The sequence below is a fragment of the Schistocerca americana genome, chromosome 1 (assembly GCF_021461395.2).
Source record: "Schistocerca americana isolate TAMUIC-IGC-003095 chromosome 1, iqSchAmer2.1, whole genome shotgun sequence".
NCBI classification, from domain to species: Eukaryota; Metazoa; Arthropoda; class Insecta; order Orthoptera; family Acrididae; genus Schistocerca; species Schistocerca americana.
In genome coordinates this window covers 904,168,204-904,189,915 of record NC_060119.1, presented here as the reverse complement: position 1 = coordinate 904,189,915, position 21,712 = coordinate 904,168,204, and the positions used below count along the sequence as shown (strand labels likewise).

At 40.0% G+C, this 21,712-nt stretch overlaps 1 protein-coding gene across 2 annotated transcripts in view; it reads right to left on the bottom strand.

Moving 5' to 3' along the window:
• LOC124615112 (CUE domain-containing protein 1) overlaps positions 1-19,720 on the bottom strand; it is a 223,467-nt gene extending 203,747 nt beyond the window's left edge. For both annotated transcript variants that reach the window (XM_047143002.1, XM_047143001.1), the window contains exons 1-3: positions 19,358-19,720; positions 19,072-19,268; positions 17,852-18,033 (exon numbers count right to left, since the gene is read on the bottom strand). In XM_047143002.1, the coding sequence (XP_046998958.1) occupies positions 17,852-18,033; positions 19,072-19,170 (281 nt within the window). In that variant the 5' untranslated portion in view covers positions 19,171-19,268; positions 19,358-19,720. The remainder of the gene's footprint in view (positions 1-17,851; positions 18,034-19,071; positions 19,269-19,357) is intronic.
• Positions 19,721-21,712: the final 1,992 nt, after the last annotated feature.

Sequence of the window (21,712 nt, the reverse complement as noted above, 5' to 3'; positions counted from 1 at the left end):
AATACATACAAATACAAATACAAGGCTGACTTATATTGCTATAGTCCTAGTTATATTATTGACATTGTTCTTTTTCTGTAGTTTTTTGCACGATATCTTTCACAGCGTTCCTTGCGCAGATCACAAATGCAGTCTTTACTCAGCTGGTGGAATCTCTTGTTTGGGCAGAACTTGTGGTGGAATCATTGTATTGCATATCATGTTACCATGTGTTGGAGTTGGTAGTTTTCCTGTTTCCACTCTTCTGTTGTTACGGTGTCAGTCAAGTCGAAGTTGTCCCAGACAGAGTTCTGTTTTTCTATGAGTATTTTACATGTGCTTTCACAGGCCTTGGTATTGGGCAGGAGAATCTGCATTCTGAGGTTTTCTATGAAGAAGGATTCTTTCATTAAGATGTAAGTCAATCTTGAACACACTGTCTTCCTAATGCCCATGATTTGTGGTGCTATAGCCATTTTAAACAGTGTCATTGCCATTTTGAGAGTTTATGAGGCTGCTGTTTGCAGAGTGACTCCGAGATATTTATATTTTGGTGGTACTACTACTACTACTACTACTACTACTACTACGACCACCACCACCATCACCACTACTACTGCTACTACTATTAGTTTGTACTGATGGACAAGCCTGTCTTTTGATGAGAGTTTACCACCTCTTCTGAAAATCACCTGTAGCTCATTTTCTACAGCCCATGACATAAGTCTGTTTAGTAGCACTTCTTTGTTTCCTGAACCTATTACCATGTCCTTGAATAAAGTATGAATGCTATTGAGCTTTCCCTAGGGGTTTGGCTTTGTTTTGTTTTGTTTTAAGAAGCAAAAGCAATGAGGGGTCATGTCAAAACTATCAAACACGAAGAAAGAGAGGAGTTAAAAAATGACTAAACATCAATCACAATTGACGTAAGAGAAGACAGCTAAAAACAGGGACGTGGAGAAAGATCTATAAAAATACATCATTGAGAAACAGAGGACTACAACTAGAAATTAAATGGCCTTTGCCATATTCCTATGATGGATAAAAAGTGAAACGTGGTCAACAGCCCGGACAGAGTTCACTAAAACCACTGATAACTCACATGGCAAACCCCAGCGGGAGCATAAACGGTTAAAAAATGGGCTTTCCATCAGGAAATGACAGGGCACAATTTGCACAAAGTGGTGCGGAGCATCGCTTAACAAATGGTGATGGCTAAAAAGGCAGTGCCCAACACCCAACCTAGTTAAAATGACCTCTTCGCGGTGGGAGGGGTGACAGGAGGTCGTCCAAGTCGCTGGGAAAGGCTTAATAATCTGGAGTTTATTCCCCTGAAGGGAGGGGACCAGTGTCAATACCTCCCGACAGGCAGCTACACAGAGATCATCAGAGGGAAGATAAGAACTAGTGCGCTGAGGTACAAGGACTGCAGGCTTGGCAGCAGTGTCAGCAGCCTCATTTCCAGGCAGACCGACATGACCAGGAACCCACATAAACATCACAGTGGCTCCATCAAGAGTGAGCAAGTGACAGTGACCCATTGCACTAAGGGATGTGCAGTGTACAGCACACAGTGGCTTTGAAGGGCACAGAGAGAGTCTTAGCAAAGGACACAATTGAAAAGCCTGTGTCGCCAGATGTACTCCATGGTCTGATACAGGGCAAATAGCTCTGCTGTAAATACTGAGAAGTGTGCCTGAAGCCGATACCAAAACACATCGGCGCCAATAACAAAGGCACGCCCAACACCACAGGCAGTCCAAGAACCATCAGTGTACACCTAGGTACTATCACAAAGTTCCATGTGAAGGTCGTGAAACTGAAGGCAATAGAGTGAGGCAGTGTACCTAGGAAGCAAATGAAGGCCACAGTAAACATGGGCCACTGCACAAAGCCAGGATGCTGAAGACTCCATATCAACCAGGAAAGTTGCAGATAGTGTGAAGTTAAGCTGCTGGAGCAAAAGCCGAAAGCCAACTCCAGGAGGTAATAGAGAAGAGGGATGCACACCATACTGACAATCAAAGAAGTCATCGGAAGAGGAGGCATAGGATGTGTGGACACGCATGGCAGACAAAAGGCAAGCATACCTGCTGAGCAGAAAGTTATGGCAGTAAGACAGTGGTAGTTCAGCAGCTTCTGCATACAGACTCTCAAACGGGCTAGTGTAAAAGGCGTCAGTGACCAAATGGATGCCATGATGGTGGATAGTATTGAGACAGTGTAAGAGGGATGGACGTGCAGATGCATAAACAAAGCACCTGTAGTCCAGTTTTGAATGGAAAAGAGACTGGTACAAATGGAGGAGGGTGGTTCGATCTGCACCCCAGGAAGTACCATTGAGGACACGTAGGACACTGAGGGACAACGTACAGCGGGCTGCCAGGTAAGACGTGGGAGGACAAAGAGTGTTTCCTATCTAGCATGAGCCCCAGGAATTTCGCAGTTTCAAAGAGCGGAAGAGCAACAGGCTCAAAATGTAAAAATGGTGGGAGAAACCAATTGCGCCACCATAAATTCATACAAACTGTTTTTTCAGTGGAAAAATGAAGGCCACTGTCAATGCTCCATGAGTAAAGACACCCAAAGAGACAGATCCATGAAGAACTGCAATAGATGGCAAAATCATCAACAAAAAAAAAAGAGCCAGAGGTGCCCAGCAGGAGACAGGCCATTATAGGGTTAATGGTGGTAGCAAAGAAGACAACACTCAGGACAGAACCCTGAGGCACACTGTTTTCCTGGATAAAGGTGTCCAATAAGGCTAAATCCACATGGACCTTGAAAACTCAGTCTTTTAAAAATTCCTCAAGGAAATGAGGCAGGCGGCCATAAAAGTGCCATGTGTAGAGAGTATGAAAGATACCAGTTGTGATTTTCAAAGAAAACCATTCACGACATAGGCGGACAAAATGACGATATGGTCAACTGCAGAATGGCGTGCTTGAAATCCACACTGTGCAGTGGTTAGTAAATTGCGAGACTTATGGCACCATACCAGCCGGGCATGAATCATACGTTCCAGCACCTTGCAAACACAGCTGGTGAGAGATGGAGTGGTAGTTAGAAGGAAGGTGTTTGTCCTTACAGGTATGGGTACGACAGTGTCTTCATGCCAGCAAATGTCCAGATGCGGTTGTACGTGTTAAACAGAAAGTGCTTGCCCACAAGTGAAATGTGCTGCAACATCTGAATGTGAACATTGTCTGGCCCTGGAGCAGAAGATCAGTATGAAGAGAGAGCATGATCTAGCCCCCTCATAGTAAAGGCAGCATTGTAGCACTCGCGATTCTGAGACGAGAAGGGTATCGCTCTACCCTCCCCTGCTCATTTCCGATGGAGGAAGGCAGGGTGACAGTGGGAAGAGCTGGAAATTTCCACAAAATGGTAGCCTAAGGTGTTGGACATAGCAATGGGTCCACAATGACACCATCTGCTACTGTCAGGCCGAAAATTGGGCAATGGATCTTGGTCTCAGAGAGCCGTTGGAGGAGGGGGTGGAACTATTAAAAGTGCTAGTGAATGAGATACAGCTAGCTTTTTTGCTGACCCGAAGAATGCGACAACATAGTGCATGCATCCGTTTATAATGAATGCAGTTTGCCATTGTAAGAAGACAGTTAAAAATGCAGAGAGCATGTCTCCGCACGTGAATTGCAACGCGGAATGCCTCAGTCTAGCAAGGGACTGGGACATGGCGTGGTAAAGAGGAAGTGTAAGGAATGGCATGTTCTGCAGCGGTAAGAATAATGTTTGTAAGATATTCCACCTGGTCATCCCAACTGGAGAAATCTTGTTTGTCACAGGTCGCCAGGGAGGAGTAAACCCACCAGTGGGCTGTAGTAAGCTGCCACTTGGGTGTGAATGCAGGTGGGGTAGGAGTCAGCAAATGGATAGCATACAGGAAATGGTCACTTGAGTAGGTGTCAGAAAGAACGGACCCCTCAAGATGAAGGGTAAGCTGGGCAGTGCAGGATAGGTCCAAATGGAAATAGGTTGATTATGAACATCACCCCATATGAGCAGCATGAATCTCCCATAAGATGGAATGCTGATCTCGGGGGGAGGCCTAAATGGAATGGGAAGAAATGCAAAAGCTCAAAGCGGTTGTGAAGACATTTCCTGAAGGCAGAGTACAAGTGGATGCTCCAATGTTAAAAGCAGCCATACATCCCCTTTGATGGATCAAAGGCCACAAACATTTGAGGAAAAAATGAAGGGGTGTCACCTCGGTGGCTGCCGAGAGCCAGTCTGCAAAGACTCGCTGCTACAGGGTACTGAGGTAAGAGGATCCTGCTCCATGAGATCCACAGAAGCATCGGCTTTCTTGTGCTGTCAGCCTGCAGAGTCTAACGCAGAAAAACGGTTGGTGGCGTGCACTGGCGACATGGAGGCTCGGTGGCCAAAGGTATCACATGGTGACACCGTCGAAGAGGCTCTTCGAGTCTGCGAAGGAGAAGACCATTTGTCTTTGGTGGACTCCTTCAAGCCTTTCTGGTTAGCAGGGGAAGACTTGGGTGTTGGTTGGCTGGAGGGGCACAGGGAGTCTTCACGGGAGTATTCCTTCTGTCCTTTCCGGTGTGCCAGTTGTGTAGCGGGTGCCTTTGCTCCATGAGCCAAGAGTTTGATGGCTTGTTGTACAGCTGGACGAGGTGACGGTGATGCTATCATGATGCTGGGTGATTTCACAACCTCAGAGCTGAATTTGAGGTCGCACATCTGGATGAATATATCCTTCACAGAGTGAGATGTAGCAATAACATTACTATAAGTGCCAGACAGTAGAATGCATGGTTTGCGACTAGCCAATAACTTGTGAGCGACCGGGTAAGGAACTTTTTCCTTTACCCAAATCTCGTGGACAGTCAACTCATCAAGATACATGGGACAATCTTGAGAGGCGGCGGCATGGTCGCCATTGCAGCTCACCCGGGGAAGGCAGACAATCACCCTCATGCGCATCCCTACCACATGTTACACATTTGGCCAGACGTCGACAAGACATTTGAGTGTGGTTGAAACGATGACACTGGTAGCAGCACCCCCAGTTTCAGAATATGCAGTCGGTCTGTGATAACTTCATTGCCTGTGTTGATCTTGGACAGAAGCACCATCCTATCAATGGTTAGAGACAGAGTGCATATGGGCATTAAGGAGGCATCTATCTTTTTCATCACCTGATGGATAGCAATGACACCCTGAACAGAGGGGTATGTTTGGATTGCAACCTCAGTCAGACCGTCAAAGAGCCTAGTGTAAATAACACCATGAGAAGGTTCAGTGGGCCTTGACATGAACCGGACAACTATGGAGATGCGAAGTAGCAAGCAAGTGTTGTGTTTGAGAATCAGAAGTAGTCTTCAAAAGCAAAATGACATTCCATAAATGAGAGTGGGATTTCACAGGGCCAGCAAGTGCAACAACACCTTCCTGAATAATAAATGGATTTACTGTTGTCAAGGACTGATCATCTTCAGTATATGAGACCACGAGGCACCACGGTGCAGCTGGAAGCATCTTTGAATCGGTAGCCTAATTCATTTTACATTTCGTAGATGTTGATTGTGAAGATTATTGGCTCATTATGAGAGAATCCCCCACGATTGCCAGCGTCTCCGATGGTGCACTCCTTCCAACTGGCAGCCCCCTTCATAAGGGGGCGTACCCACCTTAGGTGATTGTTCGCACCTCAGGCCACACCTCACAAACACCTGACAGAGGGACCAATTAGCAATTTGGTATGGTAGCAGCTCAGGCAATCACCCCACCTTGGGCCTGACCTGTACCAGTGGGTATGTGTGAAGTCTACCGGTTGGCCCGAGGCTAGGAACTACGCATTACCCAGTCACCTGTTATGTGTCAGACATGTGGACTGGCTTTCAGGAGTGCACAAGGAGGAAGAAGAAAAAGAGGAGCCTCAAATGCCAAAGCAGAGGAAGGAGAGGAGAAGGTGAATGAAGAAAGGAAAAGGGAATGATAAACAGTGGTGGGACTGTTCTTATGTCAGCAAAAGACAATGCAGGGCATTCCCAAGAACACCTTAGACATGTTCCCCAAGGGAGCGGAAAAACAATAGCAAGAGGATAGACATGCAACACGGAAGGGAAAAAATGCTACAATGGCTGTGACCCTGTGGTAGCCTAGCACAAACTCACCAAAGAGCGGAGAGCTCCCTGAAGGGGTCCCTGATGGGCTTCAAAGTGTCTGCTGCCGTGATGTTGAACAGTGACAGACTGATTGGGTCTCCTAGTAGAACTCTGTTTGTGTTAAATTCTTGGATATGGTGATTTCGTCAGATATTTGGATATCATTGTATATTAGAATATCTGAAAGTACTTTCATTATTTGGTGTGTGGCACCAATTAACAGGTTGAATTTTTGGATGAATGTTTTTCTGATGAAGGCTTTGCTATATTTTTTCCCTGAATGTTTTAGTGTGTCTTGCACTTGCTCTATTAAGGCCCGTATTACACTATCAAATTTCTTTGTCAAGGATTTGATCAAAGATGTGATAAAATATTCCGTCAAATATATTTGACAAAGATCTTTGACATAGCGCTAGAAGGGGTATTACACTGTCATCATATTTTTTGTCAAAGTTCAAGATGGCTGACAACAACTTGTTATTAACCACAGCAGTTGCATGTACCACAATTGCACTGTGTGCACATGCGGAAGAGAAGCGGGGGAAAAAAAGGAAACATACCTGGGTGAAGCCGTGGGTTTTACGACGACACGATAAAAGCATTCAACAAAACTTGTTACGTGAGCTTATAGTGGCGGACGTCAAGTCGTACATCAATTACTTAAGAATGGATGAGCATACATTTCTGTATATGATCAATGAAGTGTATCCTCATATCACAAAGAACAATATTCACTTAACAACTGCTACATCTGCAGAAGACAGGCTCATTGTAACACATTGCAGGAGAGGGTTAGATTAGGTCAGGTCTCCAATCTTCGTAATCTAGTTTTGTATTCAGGGTACCTCACATTGTAAAGCGCTTCATCAGCTTCATACATCTCTATTAATTTTGTAGTTGTCGGCACACAACAATTGTATTTACTGGCAATGTTTATAAAAACACTACAGATGACAGAATGCAGCGATGCTAGCGCTCCATGTGGTAACATGTCACATTGCAGTGAACAGAAGACAAGCAACTTCTTTGATCAAATCTACAGTGAGGCCCTAGATTTGATCAAATATTGGACGACATTTGACAAAGTTCCCTATTACACCATCAAATATCTTTGACAAAGATATTGGACAAAGAAATTTGATAGTGTAATACCGGCCTAAGCAGTTCGCTGCATGTAGGGTGCTTCTTCCCTTTATGGTTTTCTGGTATTTGGGCATCATTCTGGTATTTTTCCTGTGCTCATGCAGTTGTTGCATAGTTCCACATAGTAGTCTTCCACATGTGATAGGATTTCTTGAGATGTTCTGTTTATGTGCCATCTGAAGTCTTTTTGCCTTTATTATCACTTGGTATATTTCTTGTCTTGTTGTAGGGGTGTAACTTTCTATTTTTTCCATTGTACTTTATCCACAGGCTGCTTCCTTATGTTGAAGGTTTAGGATGGATTTAAAGAGATTTTGCCATGTGGTCACTGAGATCCCTTTTCTTGCTTGTGGTCTTCGTTTTTTGAGTGCTATGAATGGGTCTCTCTGACAGTATTCTGCTCGTCACCTAGCCTCTTCTTCTATGTGGTCTACGTCCTCCTCCTCCTCCTGCTTCTTCTTCTTTATTAGTGTTTCTGCCTGAGATACAGTGACAGGTCATATTGCTGCGTTGTGGTTTTGGGTCAATGTAGTGTTGAAAGCTGTTTCTGCCATCTATCACAACACTCGTTGAACCACGGTTGTGATTTCCTATCTTTTATTTCTATTTGATAGGATAGCAGGCATTGCATATAGTTCCACGGCTTCCATTGCCTGGTGTAAGTGTATCAGATGTCTTGCTTTTCTATTTTTGCTAGACTTTCTTTTAACTTCTCTCTGTCTAATTTGTCCAATATCCTGCTTGGCTTGGGTTTCGTTGTTCGTAATGGCCAATTAAATTCAAAAGTTGTTGTGACTGGTATATGTTTTCTTATTGGCACTACTGATGATGTCTAGATTACTTTCTGGTTAACTGCCTTTATGATTTCGCCTACAAATAATATTAGGTCTACTGCACTGATTCCATTGGGGGCTATGTAGATTTTCAGGTTGGATTTGTTATTGAAGACTACATCCTCTCCTCCTAGTGTTTCCAGGACCAGTTCTGTTTTGCTGTTTGGTTACTCTATCCTCTTTTCTCCATCTATTATTCTTTTGATTTCATTTTCTACCATCATTTATGGTTGAGCATATATGACTATCATTATGACATGATTTGTTTTAACAACAATTGTATTTTCACCTCTTGTTATTTCGTTTATTAATCCTTGTTTAGGATGGTTGAAATTAATCCTGCTGGTCAGTCTGGAGTGTGGTGTGATAAAGAATGAAATCCATAATACCCTTTTTAGTATATTCTTCTGGTAAGGTTTCTGTGAAAAATATGGTGTCATACTTTGCTAGTGTCTCCGTTGGTATGAATGGTATCAAATCTTTTAGCCAACAATGTTCCATAGCAAAATATTTGTGTGTTTATTGCAGTCCTGCTCCTCTGTTGTGTGACTACCATGGGTGAGATGCCTAAAGCATGGACTGGTAACTTGCAGACAAAGGTTCCATTCCCGCAAATAGCAACTTTTATACATATAATGCATAGCAACTAGCCTGTTCATTGCTTTCGTAATGTTTCCCTTTTGTCTAGTCCCTGGGTGATGAAAAGAACCCAAATCCATGTCACTGATGGTTCCTCCGAATCTTCCAGCAACTTCTTGTGTGTTGTTGCATGGTATTCAAAAAGCAGACTACTATTCCTGCTCGCACAAGGTATATGCTCAAGGTTGCCAAAAGGCTAACAAATTGTACTATATTCGAACTGGAAAGTCAGAAGTGAAACACGCTCTTGATTATCCAGAATTTTCACGTTAGTTTACTTAGCTATGTAGCTCATGAATAAAAGCAAGAAGAAACAATAATTTATACATCAGCAGAACTCACTCTAACAACAGTAGCACAAAATTATGAAACATAGTCTTCCTATTGCAACTGTAACACTGTAACCAGCAGATGAGTCAATGGTAAACCACGGCTATGCTCACAAATTTACAGTTATCTGTAGTTGTGAAACGTTCCACACTACATATTCTATTGTTGAGTAATGTACTGCAAGGGGAATTTATGTGTTGTCATGGTGTTAAATCACCAGTAATTGTTGCAGAGTTCTGCCTACGTCACCAGCCTCCTGTTGTTATCTTTTCTTATTTGTCTTCTTGTACTGTCCTGAAAACAAGATGCTGAAGTAAATGTGCGTATTCTGCATGGCAAAACATCTAACATACCATTCTCAAACAATAACAAACTAATACGGAATGAAGTTTATTGCAGTACAGAAGAAGGTTGACAATTAAAAAGAAAAATAAGTAAAAATAGGCTGATCATTTAATTGGTGCAATTCAAAGGTTTTCTTGGTATTTTGTTACTGAATTCGGTTCTGGCTATTTGCAGAGTAAAAAAGAAAAAACTGAAGTGATACACGTCTGAACCAACAACTGCCCTTGACTTACAAGATGAACATGGCACCACATAGGAAACATTACCTCTCTGTCATTGCTCTGGTGGCAGTTACTGCACACGTTTCACGACATACAAAACCATTTGAAACTTAAGTAAGGAACTGACCTTTTTAGGATCAAAAATTTAAATTTATGATCTCGGTGCCATATAAATGCCATGACTATTTAGATACGAAAACAGAATAGCCTAGTACAGAATTTGGCAGGATCACTCAGCACCAATCCGGAAAGTGAGTGAACGATCATGAGGTGCCAAACATCATCAACAATATTGCCAAGTCTCTTCTACACTAGTAATACGAAGAACTTCACGCACAGCTTACAGCATCCTCACTGCCATCCACAGCCTGCTCCAAACTAGCACTCTGTGGAGCTGCGGTACCAGACATCGATCTAAGGAAAAGCTTCAAACTGACAGATGATTACACCATTGAAAAACACTAATTAGCTGCACACATACCCTTTTCAGTTTGTAGCTAAAGCTTATTTTAACAAAACTAAAAATATGTATGAACTGCTTTGTCCAAAGCACCAAGAAACAGTAAGATATTATGCACAGTTGACCTCAAACAGACTGTATCTACATTCAGTCTTGAGTCATACACGACTAAGGTATCAGTAATACCACAAAAATGTGTACATATTAAAGATAATATACTTAACACATCAATGCCATGCAGCAACAAATCAAACTGTAGATTCACATGAAAAATGAATATATGGCTGCTGAAGTAGAAACAAAACAGAAAAAACCTGGCAAATGTGCAGTTGTGCACTTTCATTCATTTTCAGCTCCAAATGTATATGTAATGCTTATTAACAAGCTTGTTTATTGTTTCCAAAATTCTTCCCATCTAATTTGATACTGAGGTGATGAACCAAATTTAGCTTCATGTCACTGATAGTAGATTCACATCTGTTCAGAGACTTTTTCTGTTTTCTTGGTTATGCAACTTAGTATTTACAAAGCAGAGGACTATGGCTATCCCTGCAAGGTTGCTAGGAGACGTGAAACACGGGATGCTAAGGTTCATCACTTAACTTGTAACAGTCAGCTCAATTAAAGTAGCAGCGAAAGCAAGTGGTAAGGTACAGTTTTCGCAGCAAAACTGGAACCAATTTCTAAATCAGCTACCATTTTAGAAAATGAAGACCTTACAACTATGCAGACAAGGCATTACTACAATAAAACACGCTCTCACTGCCACAATCATAGCTGAGGTAGATATCTCACAAACTGAAAGGTGACAAACACAGTCAAGTGAATTTAGCATGATAAATGAGTCCCATGCCCAAAAATAACTGTTATGACACAAATCACAGTTATGACAACAGTGTTGTCAAGCAATGGCTACAATATTCCAAAGTCTTGAGTATCTAGTGACAAGCAGAATTCATTTTCACAGCTGTAATCTTAAATTGTTTAGCTAAATTCACTTCACTTTCCCTTTTCATTTCTATGACTTAGCTGCATAATTCGCATGTAAGCTGCGATACTGAGACAAAATATTTATTTTTAGACTAACGGAATATTGTACTTCATGCAAGTAGCTGTACTTCATATAAATAACATCTGTTCTTATCTTTAACATTGTGTCATGAGGCTCATCAACCGCTATTGGGATGAAAGAGACCTGCTGCCAGCAGTGTCTTGCTAGCTCAGTGTTTCTGCAAGTCTTGCCAAGGAAGGGCTGTGCAAGCTGTTAGTCATAAACTCGCTGCAGACAAGAGCACTCAAAGTTCTTATTTTTCGTTTTATTTAATGAAGCAGCAAACTGCTAGAAGAAATTCTTTAACAAAATCTGAATAAAACCTTTACACAAACCCACTTCAGCAAGTTGTATTAACAGTCACAGATGTCTGCTTTGCAAATACTAAGCTGCAACACTATACAAAGGTCTCTGAAAAGTTCCGACTCAACTGTCAAGTATACAAATATGAGTTTTGTTTGTCATGTATGACCCATATGTCAGTGGAATAATTATGAAGTGAACATATTTATTAATGTAGATCCTTCACACTAAATCTTTGTAATACACTGAAGAGTCAAAGAAACTGGTACATCTGCCTAATATCGTGCAGGGCCCCCACGAGCATGCAGAAGAGCTACAACACGACGTGGCATGAACGCCACTAATATCTGAAGTAGTGCTGGACGGAACTGACACCACGAATTCTGCATGGCTGCCCATAAATCCGTAACAGTACGACAGGGTGGAGATCTCTTCTGAACAGCATGTTGCAAGTGATCCCAGATATGATCAATAGTGTTCATGTCTGGGGAGTTTGGTGGTTAGTGGAAGTGTTTAAACTCAGAAGAGTGTTCCTGGAGTCACTCTGAAGCAATTCTGGGTGTGTGGGTATCACTTTGTCCTGCTGGAATTGCCCAAGTCCATCAGAATGCACAAAGGACATGAATGGATGCAGGTGATCAGACAGGATGCTTACATACATGTCACCTGTCAGTGTCAGGTCCCATATCATTTCAGTTCCACACACTCCACACCATTACAGAGCCTTCACCAGCTTGAACAGTCCCCTGCTGACATGCAGGGTCCATGGATTCATGAGGTTGTCTCCATACCCATACATGGCCCTCTGTTCGATATAATTTGAAACGTGACTCATCCAACCAGGTGACATGTTTCCAGTCATCAACAGTCCAATGTTGGTGTCGACAGGCCCATGCCAGGCTACGGCTGTGTGATGCAGTCATTAACAGTGCACGACTCTCTTCTGAAGGCATTTGTCTCAAGTGCAGCCTTATAAGGAAGTAAAATGTGGGCAGTAAGTAGTTCTCACAAGAAGAGTATAAGGCGATTGAAATGCAGTGCTAAAGAAGAATACTAAAATTTAGATTAGTATATTGTGCAACTAATGAAGGGGTACTGAATACATGCGGAGAAAAAATAAATCTGTGGCACAACTTGAAGAAGGGATTGTTTGGTAGGACACCGTCTGATACACCAAGAAATTGTCATTTTAGTACTGGAGAGAGGTGAGGGAGGATAAAAACTGCAGAGGGAGACCAAGAGATGAGTACAGTAAGCAGGTTCAAATAGTTCTGGGATGCAGTAGTCACTAGAAGATGAAGAGGTTTGCACAGGATTGAGTACTGTGGAGACCTTCATTAAAAACCAGTCTTTGGACTGAAGAGAACAACAACACAAACTTCTTTATAAGAAAGGTGATGAGAAAGACTTACATAATTATCATCCAATTTTGTTACAGGCATCTTTTTCCAAAATATTTTTGGAATAATGTACTCAATAGTTATCCCACATTTTAGTAGAAACAACTAATGTAGCTTACCACAGTTTGGATTCCAGAAGTGATGCTCAACTGAGAATACTATTCACACACACTGTATTTTTCTGCAATCTTTCCAAGGCACTTAACTGCATAGGTCACATTACCTTCTTAGAAAAACTTAAACTTTATTGTACCGATGACTTTACACATAACTGATTTGAATCATACTTAAAAAATAGAATGCAAAAAGTTGTTATGAATAATTCAAACTACATTGAGATGATAGAAAATTTTAGTGACTGGGGAGAAATCACAAAGGGAGTCCCACTGGGTTCAATTCCAGGTCCACTCTCATTCTTTATATATGTGAATGACCTTCAACATAACATTGGCAAAACTGGCACTTTCTGCAGACAATGTGCATGTTATAATAAATCCTACTGGAGAAAAAGCAGCAGAAGAGATTGTTAATGAATTTTCAAAGAATTATTAAGTGATTCACGCCCGAGATTTTGAAAAAGCACACCATTTTCAGTACTGTACAACAAATGGTCATACCAACAATGATATCACACATCAACAAGTTAATGTGGTATAATGTGCCAAATTTCTGGGCGTAAATACTGACGAAAAACTGAAATGGAAGTTGCACATTACTGTGCTTCTCAAAAAACTGAGTTCATCAACTTTTGCTATTTGTATAATTGCTAGTCTCCAAAACCAATGAATCAGCATCGTGATATTTTGCACATTTCTACTCAATAATGTCTTACAGAATAATTTTTTGGGGTAACTTATCACTTCGAAAATACTGACCACACAAATGTCAGCAGTAACAATAATATGTGGTGTTTATCCACTCGTCATGTAGGTACCTCTTAAAAGAGTTAACCATTTTAAGTGCACCATTAGAATACATATATTCCCTAGTGAAATTCATCATAAATAATCCGTGACAATTTGAGAAGAATAGTGATGTCCATACTTACAACAGTAGGGAACACAATGCCCTTTATTACCATTTAATAAAGCTGTTTGGCTCAGAAAGGAGTTCAATACACAGCAACAAAAATTTTTGATCATTCACCAAATAGCATAAAAGTCTGACAGGTAGCAAACCAACTTTTAAATCTAACATAAAATCATTCTCCTGGACAAAGTCTTCAGGTCCATGGGCGAATTTATATTTAAAAACTGGTAGCCTGTAAGAACAAAAATATTGTGTTTTTAAGTATAGTCACATCAGTAGGACTAAGGCATAGTAGATTAACACTAATCACGCATACATATTCTGTAAACAGACTCGTTCCATATCAATTAGATGAAAGAAGGATTCCAATGACCTATTGAGCACTTAACAAACTAACTAACCTGAAAACTGTGTGGAGCAGTTTTGCCTCTACATTTATATATGCATCTAAATTTATAAGTGAAGTGCACAGTAGAATGTATTTCCCATTGTCCCACTTATTAGGGCTCTTTCCATCCCATTTCTGTGTGGAGCCCAGGAAGAATGATTGATTTAGTGTCTCTGTACATGCTGTAATTAATTGAATCTCATCTTTGCACTTTCTATAGTAGTAATATGTAAATGGTTGTAGCATACTTTTAAATCTACAAGCGACTACCATTTTTCAGCATCTTGGTTACAAACTCCCACACTCCAAATAAGCCTGTACCAATAAGTGCTATCATTCTTTGTATACATTAGTGAAGTCCTATTTGGTATGGATCCCTCACACTTGAGCAACAGCCTACAACAGGTTGAATGATACACAGCAACAATCTCACCTGATTTTATTTTTCCAGTCCTGCCAGTGTTTCGAGTTCACCACCTGTTTTACTCGCAATGGGGCCTATGTGACCATTTTTTCCCAACAAACTGTTGTACCCAAGTATCTGTAAGAGTTGATCAACTCCAATTGTGATATATTCACACTACAGGCATAGGACACCATGTTTTTTTCATTTTGTGAAGTGCATAATTTTACGTTTCTAAACATTTAAAGCAAGTTGCCAACCTTTGTACCACTTTGAAATGACTGCAAAAAGAGTTTACTTAATGCTGTCCACCACGTCATTAATTTATGGTATGAACGACAATGGTCCCAACACACATCCTTAGGGCACACTTAAAATTTCTTCCAAATCTTTCAATATTTCACCATCCAAGACACCATGCTGTGTCCTTCCCAACAATAAATCCTCACTCCAGTCACAAATTTTGTTCGATACCCAACATGTTCATACTCTTATTATTAAGCATAGGTGTAGTCTTACCGAGTCGAATACTTTTTGTACGTCAAGAAATATTGCACCTACCTCACTGCTTTGACCCATGGTTTTAAATGCATGTGAGAAAAATGCCCTGAATGCTGATATCTGAAAGTACAGGAGAATTTAATAGGAAGGGGAAAAAGAAGAAGAAAAAGGAATAAACGCACATAGCGGGTTTAACAGGACTGACACTTTTGTAATCCACGCTGGTTGACATAGAGGAGGTCATTCTGTTTAGATACCTCATTATGTTTGAGCTCAGAGTACGTTTTGATGGAAGATCCTACAACAGATGTATGTCAGTGATACTGGACAGTAGTTTTGTGGATATTTACTGTCCTGCTTGTAAAAGTGAGTGATCTGTTCTTCTTCCAACTACCAGGCACAGTTTTTCTGTTCATGGGATATATTTTATACTACGGTTAAGAGAAGGGCTATCTCTACAGCAAATGTAATATAGTATGTGTCACAGATTAGATTGGGCCTTGTACAATTTTAGCAATTTCAGCTGTTTGACAATACCATCGACAGAAATATCACACACGATTCATTTTTGCAGCAGTGTAGGAGTTTACCTGCAACACTATTCCTTGGTCTTCCTTCACAATGAAAAATTTGAAAACATGAGTTCAGCATTTCTGCTTTTGTTTTGCTACCCTCAGTTTCAGTTCCCGTGTCATCCATTAGTGCCTGGACACTTTTGTAATACCGACAGCTTAGACATATGATCTGAATTCCTTCGGAGTGTGAGAAGTCTTTCAATAAGATTCTGCTATGATAGCCATACAAGTTACACAAAAATTATCTGTCACACTGTTTTTAGCAGATTACCATCATCAGACAAGAGAGAGAGAGAGAGAGAGAGAGAGAGAGAGAGAGAGAGAGAGAGTGTTAATAATCATTCTGCTACAGTATGTCTCCTTTTCTTCCACAAACACATCAATGCCCACAATGTTTTGGTAAAGAAGTTCATGTAACTAAGTTATTAAGGAGATACTGGTGTCTGTATGTCCCTTTTATGGGCAATGTCCATAAAAATAATGAAGGAAACCAATATTGGTTAGGCAAGCACTCCCCCCCACCCAAAAGTTTGTGAGAGATCGCAGAGAAAGGTACTTGCCGATGGAACAAATCATTAGATATAGAATTCAAATAATGCAACCCAGACATATATTTTACAGGATTCAGAGGTCAACCAAAAGCTAGAATACAGTCCATCGGCTTTGGTTTGTGATGTAACTGTGTTGTGCTGTGTGACATCATTGAGGCTTGGCTTGTTTAAAGTGGATCGTTTTTGCAGAGAGCATGTCAGAGTAAACAGTGGTGCACTCTAGTGTGCGATGTTCATGTTTCTAAATTGTTTACGAGAGATGTTAGTGCAGCACTGGATTTAGTGCTGTTACTCAGTGTTTTGAGCACTTGTTTTTGTTGCCTTATCAGTGAGTTATTTGAATGTTGTTCATTATCGGCTTCTGATTTGTTTTCAGTTTTGAAATTGTTGGGCTGTTGTGTTGTTAATGGTTACAAGTTGTTTCCTTTTTTGTGTGTGTTTTGTATGGTACTAGGTATAGATCTTACAATGAAATTTAGTAGATTTGTCAACTGTGGGAAAGTACATTTTTTGTATTTTTGGTCTCCATAGTAAGGAATGTAGTGTGATTCTTTATGTATCTAATTTTCTTTGAGATGTGGGTATCTAAATTCATGCTGAATTAGTTTTTTATGATTTTGTGGTTTGTGTTGGTAGGTGAAGTTCGTATTTAGTAGTTTACAGTGGTGAGTATCAGGGAGTGTGCTGTTGTTGTTGTTATTATTTTGGTCTCATTAGGTTCTGATAAGAGTTAGTTCTAATAGTTGTGGGTTCTTGGTATCACTTTCTTCGTTGAATACACTTGAAATAGAGGTGACCACCCTCTCAATGCCATCACAGATCAAAGTTGATACCGTCACAGATCAAAGCCAATGGGTGGTATCTCAACTTTTTGTAACTTCTTTCCAAATTTATTAAAGCTTCAATAAACACATCATTGTACACAATCTAGTGTGTGTAGAATCGAGATCATTTTGACGTTATGTAGAAGGCAACAGTGCTCCTCTTCCATTCACTTTTATTTCGCCACCTATGCTTTCCATTTGCATATCAAATTAATTTGATAATGCCCTGTTAGCTTCGTGACCAGGTGTGGCCAAAAGAAGCACATCCCCTTTAGTTACATTGCACCAACTCATGTCTTAATATCTATTACATACAACTCACTCTTCTGTTTATGTATTTACACCTCAGAAAGTGGGACTAGTGTAGCAGGGGATACAACCCGTCGGCTTTGGACAATGACGTCACAAGTCGCCAAATGAGAAGCGATTCTTCTTAGTGTTGTAGCTCCCTTCAGTAGCTGATAAGTGTTTTTTGGCTTTTTAAAAAAAAAATCTCACGAGATAGAATAAACAGATCTACTTTATTAAGCAATCAGTAAAAAAACGAAACTGAAACATAACAGCAAAAGCGAAAATGGTAAACTGCTCCCTGGCGACTTGGGACGTCATTGTCCAAAGCCGACGGGTTGTATCCCCTGCTACACTAGACCCCAGAAAGTTAAGTCAAATTCAAAATATATCAAAATTTTCTACTCTATACTGAAAAAGCATAAAAGATTGACTTCATTACTTTGCAGGAGATGAACTTGTTATAATGGCAACCTCAGCAGTCGTGCCAAGACCTTTTGAAGTTTCCAATGTTTCCTTTTGTTCAATTTCATTGCGCAACTTCTCATTCTCATTGTCAGTTGTCATTGCCAAAAGCTGGTCAATGGTTGCATCTACAGCACCTTGATTTGCCCTTAGGACTGCCTGTGTGCAGAAGGATAAGAACACATTTAAGTTCATGCAAAGCTGACCACTATTAAAACAGCTTTTAGCACAACTGTTTATTAAAAGGAGAACAAATAAAACCTTTATGCCATTAACCTCAATCATTGGGAAAAAAGCCACTGAACAACAACACAACAAAGCATCTGGTACCAGACTGACCACAAATAAATAATCTGCTGTTCTCTTGGCTCTCTACAGGCAAACTACAAAAATTAAAATTACTTTTATTCTGTACGAGTGACAGCATTAACTTCCTGCATGATTCAACACACATTAAAAATAGCCAACATCTTCAAAAGACTTTCATTGACAAAGCAGCAATGATTTTTTCTTTAATCTCAAAACTTAATAGGTCTAATTAATGAAGTTTCAGAAAGTCTACCTATCTTTGCAGTAACTCCTTTCCTAAATAAAATAAAAAAACCAACAACAGCATTTATTATGGTCCAAAGCGAGATGCCTAGAGAGTAAACTGCAAGTCGCAGGCTCTAGTAAAATGAGAAAAGCTAGTGATATTTACAAACATTATGAACGCCCCTCATAGTTAAAAATTAAATTTCATTTCGACACAAGATCCTAAAAAACCTGCTTGTTGACTGAAATTCATGAAAAATCTAGATACCACACCCCTCATTCTTATTTTGCTTCTATTGCATAGTACTGTATTAATCTAGTGTCTCCCCCTGGCTCTTATTCTTGTCCCTGCCATTAACTGGACAGGAGGTCAATGACAATATTATGTTATACAATAAAAACCATCATCAGATCAGAAATATATCTTCGATTTCTACCTCTCTTGGTTCTGTTCCAATTCACCAACTTGCAATTTTCATTCAGCATGCACTATGTCTTACTCACAATGTTTTCGGTGAAATAAATGGGAAGGAAGCATAGTCTGGGACGATAACATACTCTTTTTTGTTACACATCAGTACTAGTACCCCACTGATAGTACTAACTGCTTCTGCATTTTTAACAGAGTTCTTATGATATACAAATTCAAATTAAACTTTTTACCTCTATAACTTCATCGTCCATATCTGGAAACATTGTTCTGAAGTCTGCCATGGCTTGGTGGAATTCCAATTGTGTGGTTGGCTGTTGAACTGTGGCCATCGTGTAATCGGCGAGTATGTAAAGCCTACTTTTCTCATTAAGTTAATGTTTCACATTGCCTTAATATATCTTGTGATCATGTTCCATATGAGCAAAAACTGCAAAATAAAACAACTGTATCTGTTGTAAACCTTAGGAAGGCAAGACTCAAATACTTTATTGTGTAATACAACAGACGACAGCTAACCCTGTACCACGCTACGGACGATCAGTGTTGTGAGAATTAAGGAGACGCATTTCCGACATCAGTTGCTGGACAATTCAAGTAAAGAGCAAATTAAGTTTGCTAAGATTTTAATCCTATAAGGTCAGTTATCGAACGAACTTCAACCGTTGGAAGTAACAGTCAGCTGTAAAAATGCAAACATATATTCAAATAAATGACTCATTTTCAATTTTCTTTCAATGATACGTGGAATTCCTGCAAATATGGCCTCATTTCGGACATTAGTTCAATAAAATTCTACTGAACTATACAAATTTTAGCGATGTATACACGAACAGCCATTTTTTTTTAACGCTGCTCAGCAAAGCATTCTAGCTTCGCAGAGACTCCCGCAAATACTGTGCGTGAAAAAGTGCGGATCATAACGGAGCGGCTGCTTCCCTAACTGGCTGCTGTTTGTGAAGATGCAACGATCACGTGCGGCTGCAAACTGCGGATTTCGTAAACCGATTTTCCATTACCGTTTCTGAGCGGTCATGTTAACACTTCAAAATTGGTTATGGAAATGCGCTTCAAGTTTCGGGTAATATGAAGGGAGTGGCTTTTTGTGTAGTGAAGGATAAGTATAAATATTAGATTCAAGCTGTTTACACCTCGTCTGATTGAAGAGAAATAGCGACTGTGCTGACTAAATCATAAACTGTAAAACCGGGTTCACACAAGCAACAAAAGTATCGCGACAGCTAGTGGAATACTCCAATTGCATTGCAGTTGCATGTGTAAAGTCAGAGCTTTTAGTAGGGAAAAAGCTCAGCTTGGTAGTACCACAGTCTAACCTGTGGTAGTACTTCGTTACGCACTTTCCTACCACCACTGCTCCCTGGTAGCAGTAGATTAATGTTTCGAAACACGAGCATTCTGTCGCAGTTATCGTGGTGTATTTGCTGCTGTACACCATTGGATTCCAGTGAACGATGGCCGGCACGTACACTTTCGTACAGTCTTTTTGAACGAATAAAGAAACTTAATGTATTTAACCGAAAAAGCGAGTCGTATAAACTCGTAATTTGTGAGACCAAGCATCGTATAAATTGTGGATTATACGCAGGAAATAGTTCCACAGTGTAATATGGCAGCTGTTAAACTAATAATTGTTATTCGAAAAGCCTGTGTTGTAATAATAAAAATAGGAAAAATAAATAAATATCACTAAATATTATTGAATATTCATATGAAGACACGTTTTTGTCGGATATAATATGACTGCATTATTAGAAATGTTATGTGCTTACTTGAATTTTTCTTGGCTATCGGACTTCGCTTACATTTGAATTGTAATTCCAGGCACTGAAATCTGGGAACACCGGCGCTTGTCATAATCTATAAAATCCTCCTTGTATGATTTTCATTTCACTTCAACAAAGAAAGAATACTTGATACTGTTGTTCAATATACTATTATTCATGCACACATATGATACATAAAACTCGTAACATTCATATTTAAAATCGCACATATTGATCGTCCTTCTACATACGAGAGTGTGTGTGTAAAAACAAAAAACTGAGCAATAAAATTGAACGAATATTTTTTCATTTGAGTGGGCCTTACTGCACATTCATAATTAACGTCTTTGCCAATGCTTATGACTGATCGGTGTTTCAGTTTTTTGTTTCCTAATAAATCTTAATTTTACGATATCCTGGGGGTCTCTCACCATGTAGCCATACATGCCTTTATCGACGAATATAATCATATTCCAAAATCTTGGAAGAATTGCGCGTCTGCCGATGTTTTTTACATGCCAACTGTTGGCTTGTTTGCCATTTGTAATCTCCCTCCTACTTCCCTCTTCCATCGATTGTCCACATTAGACAATGCTTAGTCCAAGTAATTAATAAGCAAAGTCTTCTACGAAGATTCGAGAGGAGCGAAGATTACAATGAAACTTCACGTTTACTTAGCCTGTCATATTGAGATGGCTCCAGTTCTTCTTGTCTAGGGGCCTGATTCTTAATGCTGAAAATCTAACATCAAGTCCTCATGGTTGGTTTTAACTGAATAAATTAGAAGATCGTTGGTGCAGAATATTTTTTTTTTTTTTTTTACGGAAATATATTTGCCACTGATTTTCTCACGTTTAGTATATCATACAGGATTTGGATTTTTCACATTAACAAAGCCGAAATTACATTGTTCACACCAATTATACAAAAATACGTCCGGTCACATCAGAGACAAGTTTAAGACTCTCGCACTCTGTGAAAACAACAATATCCCAAAGGGTATACAATTTTTCTTACAAAATCAATTCCTAATACTTTTCCTTACATTATTAATTTCATCTCGTTGAATCGGGTGTACTGCTGGTGGTCT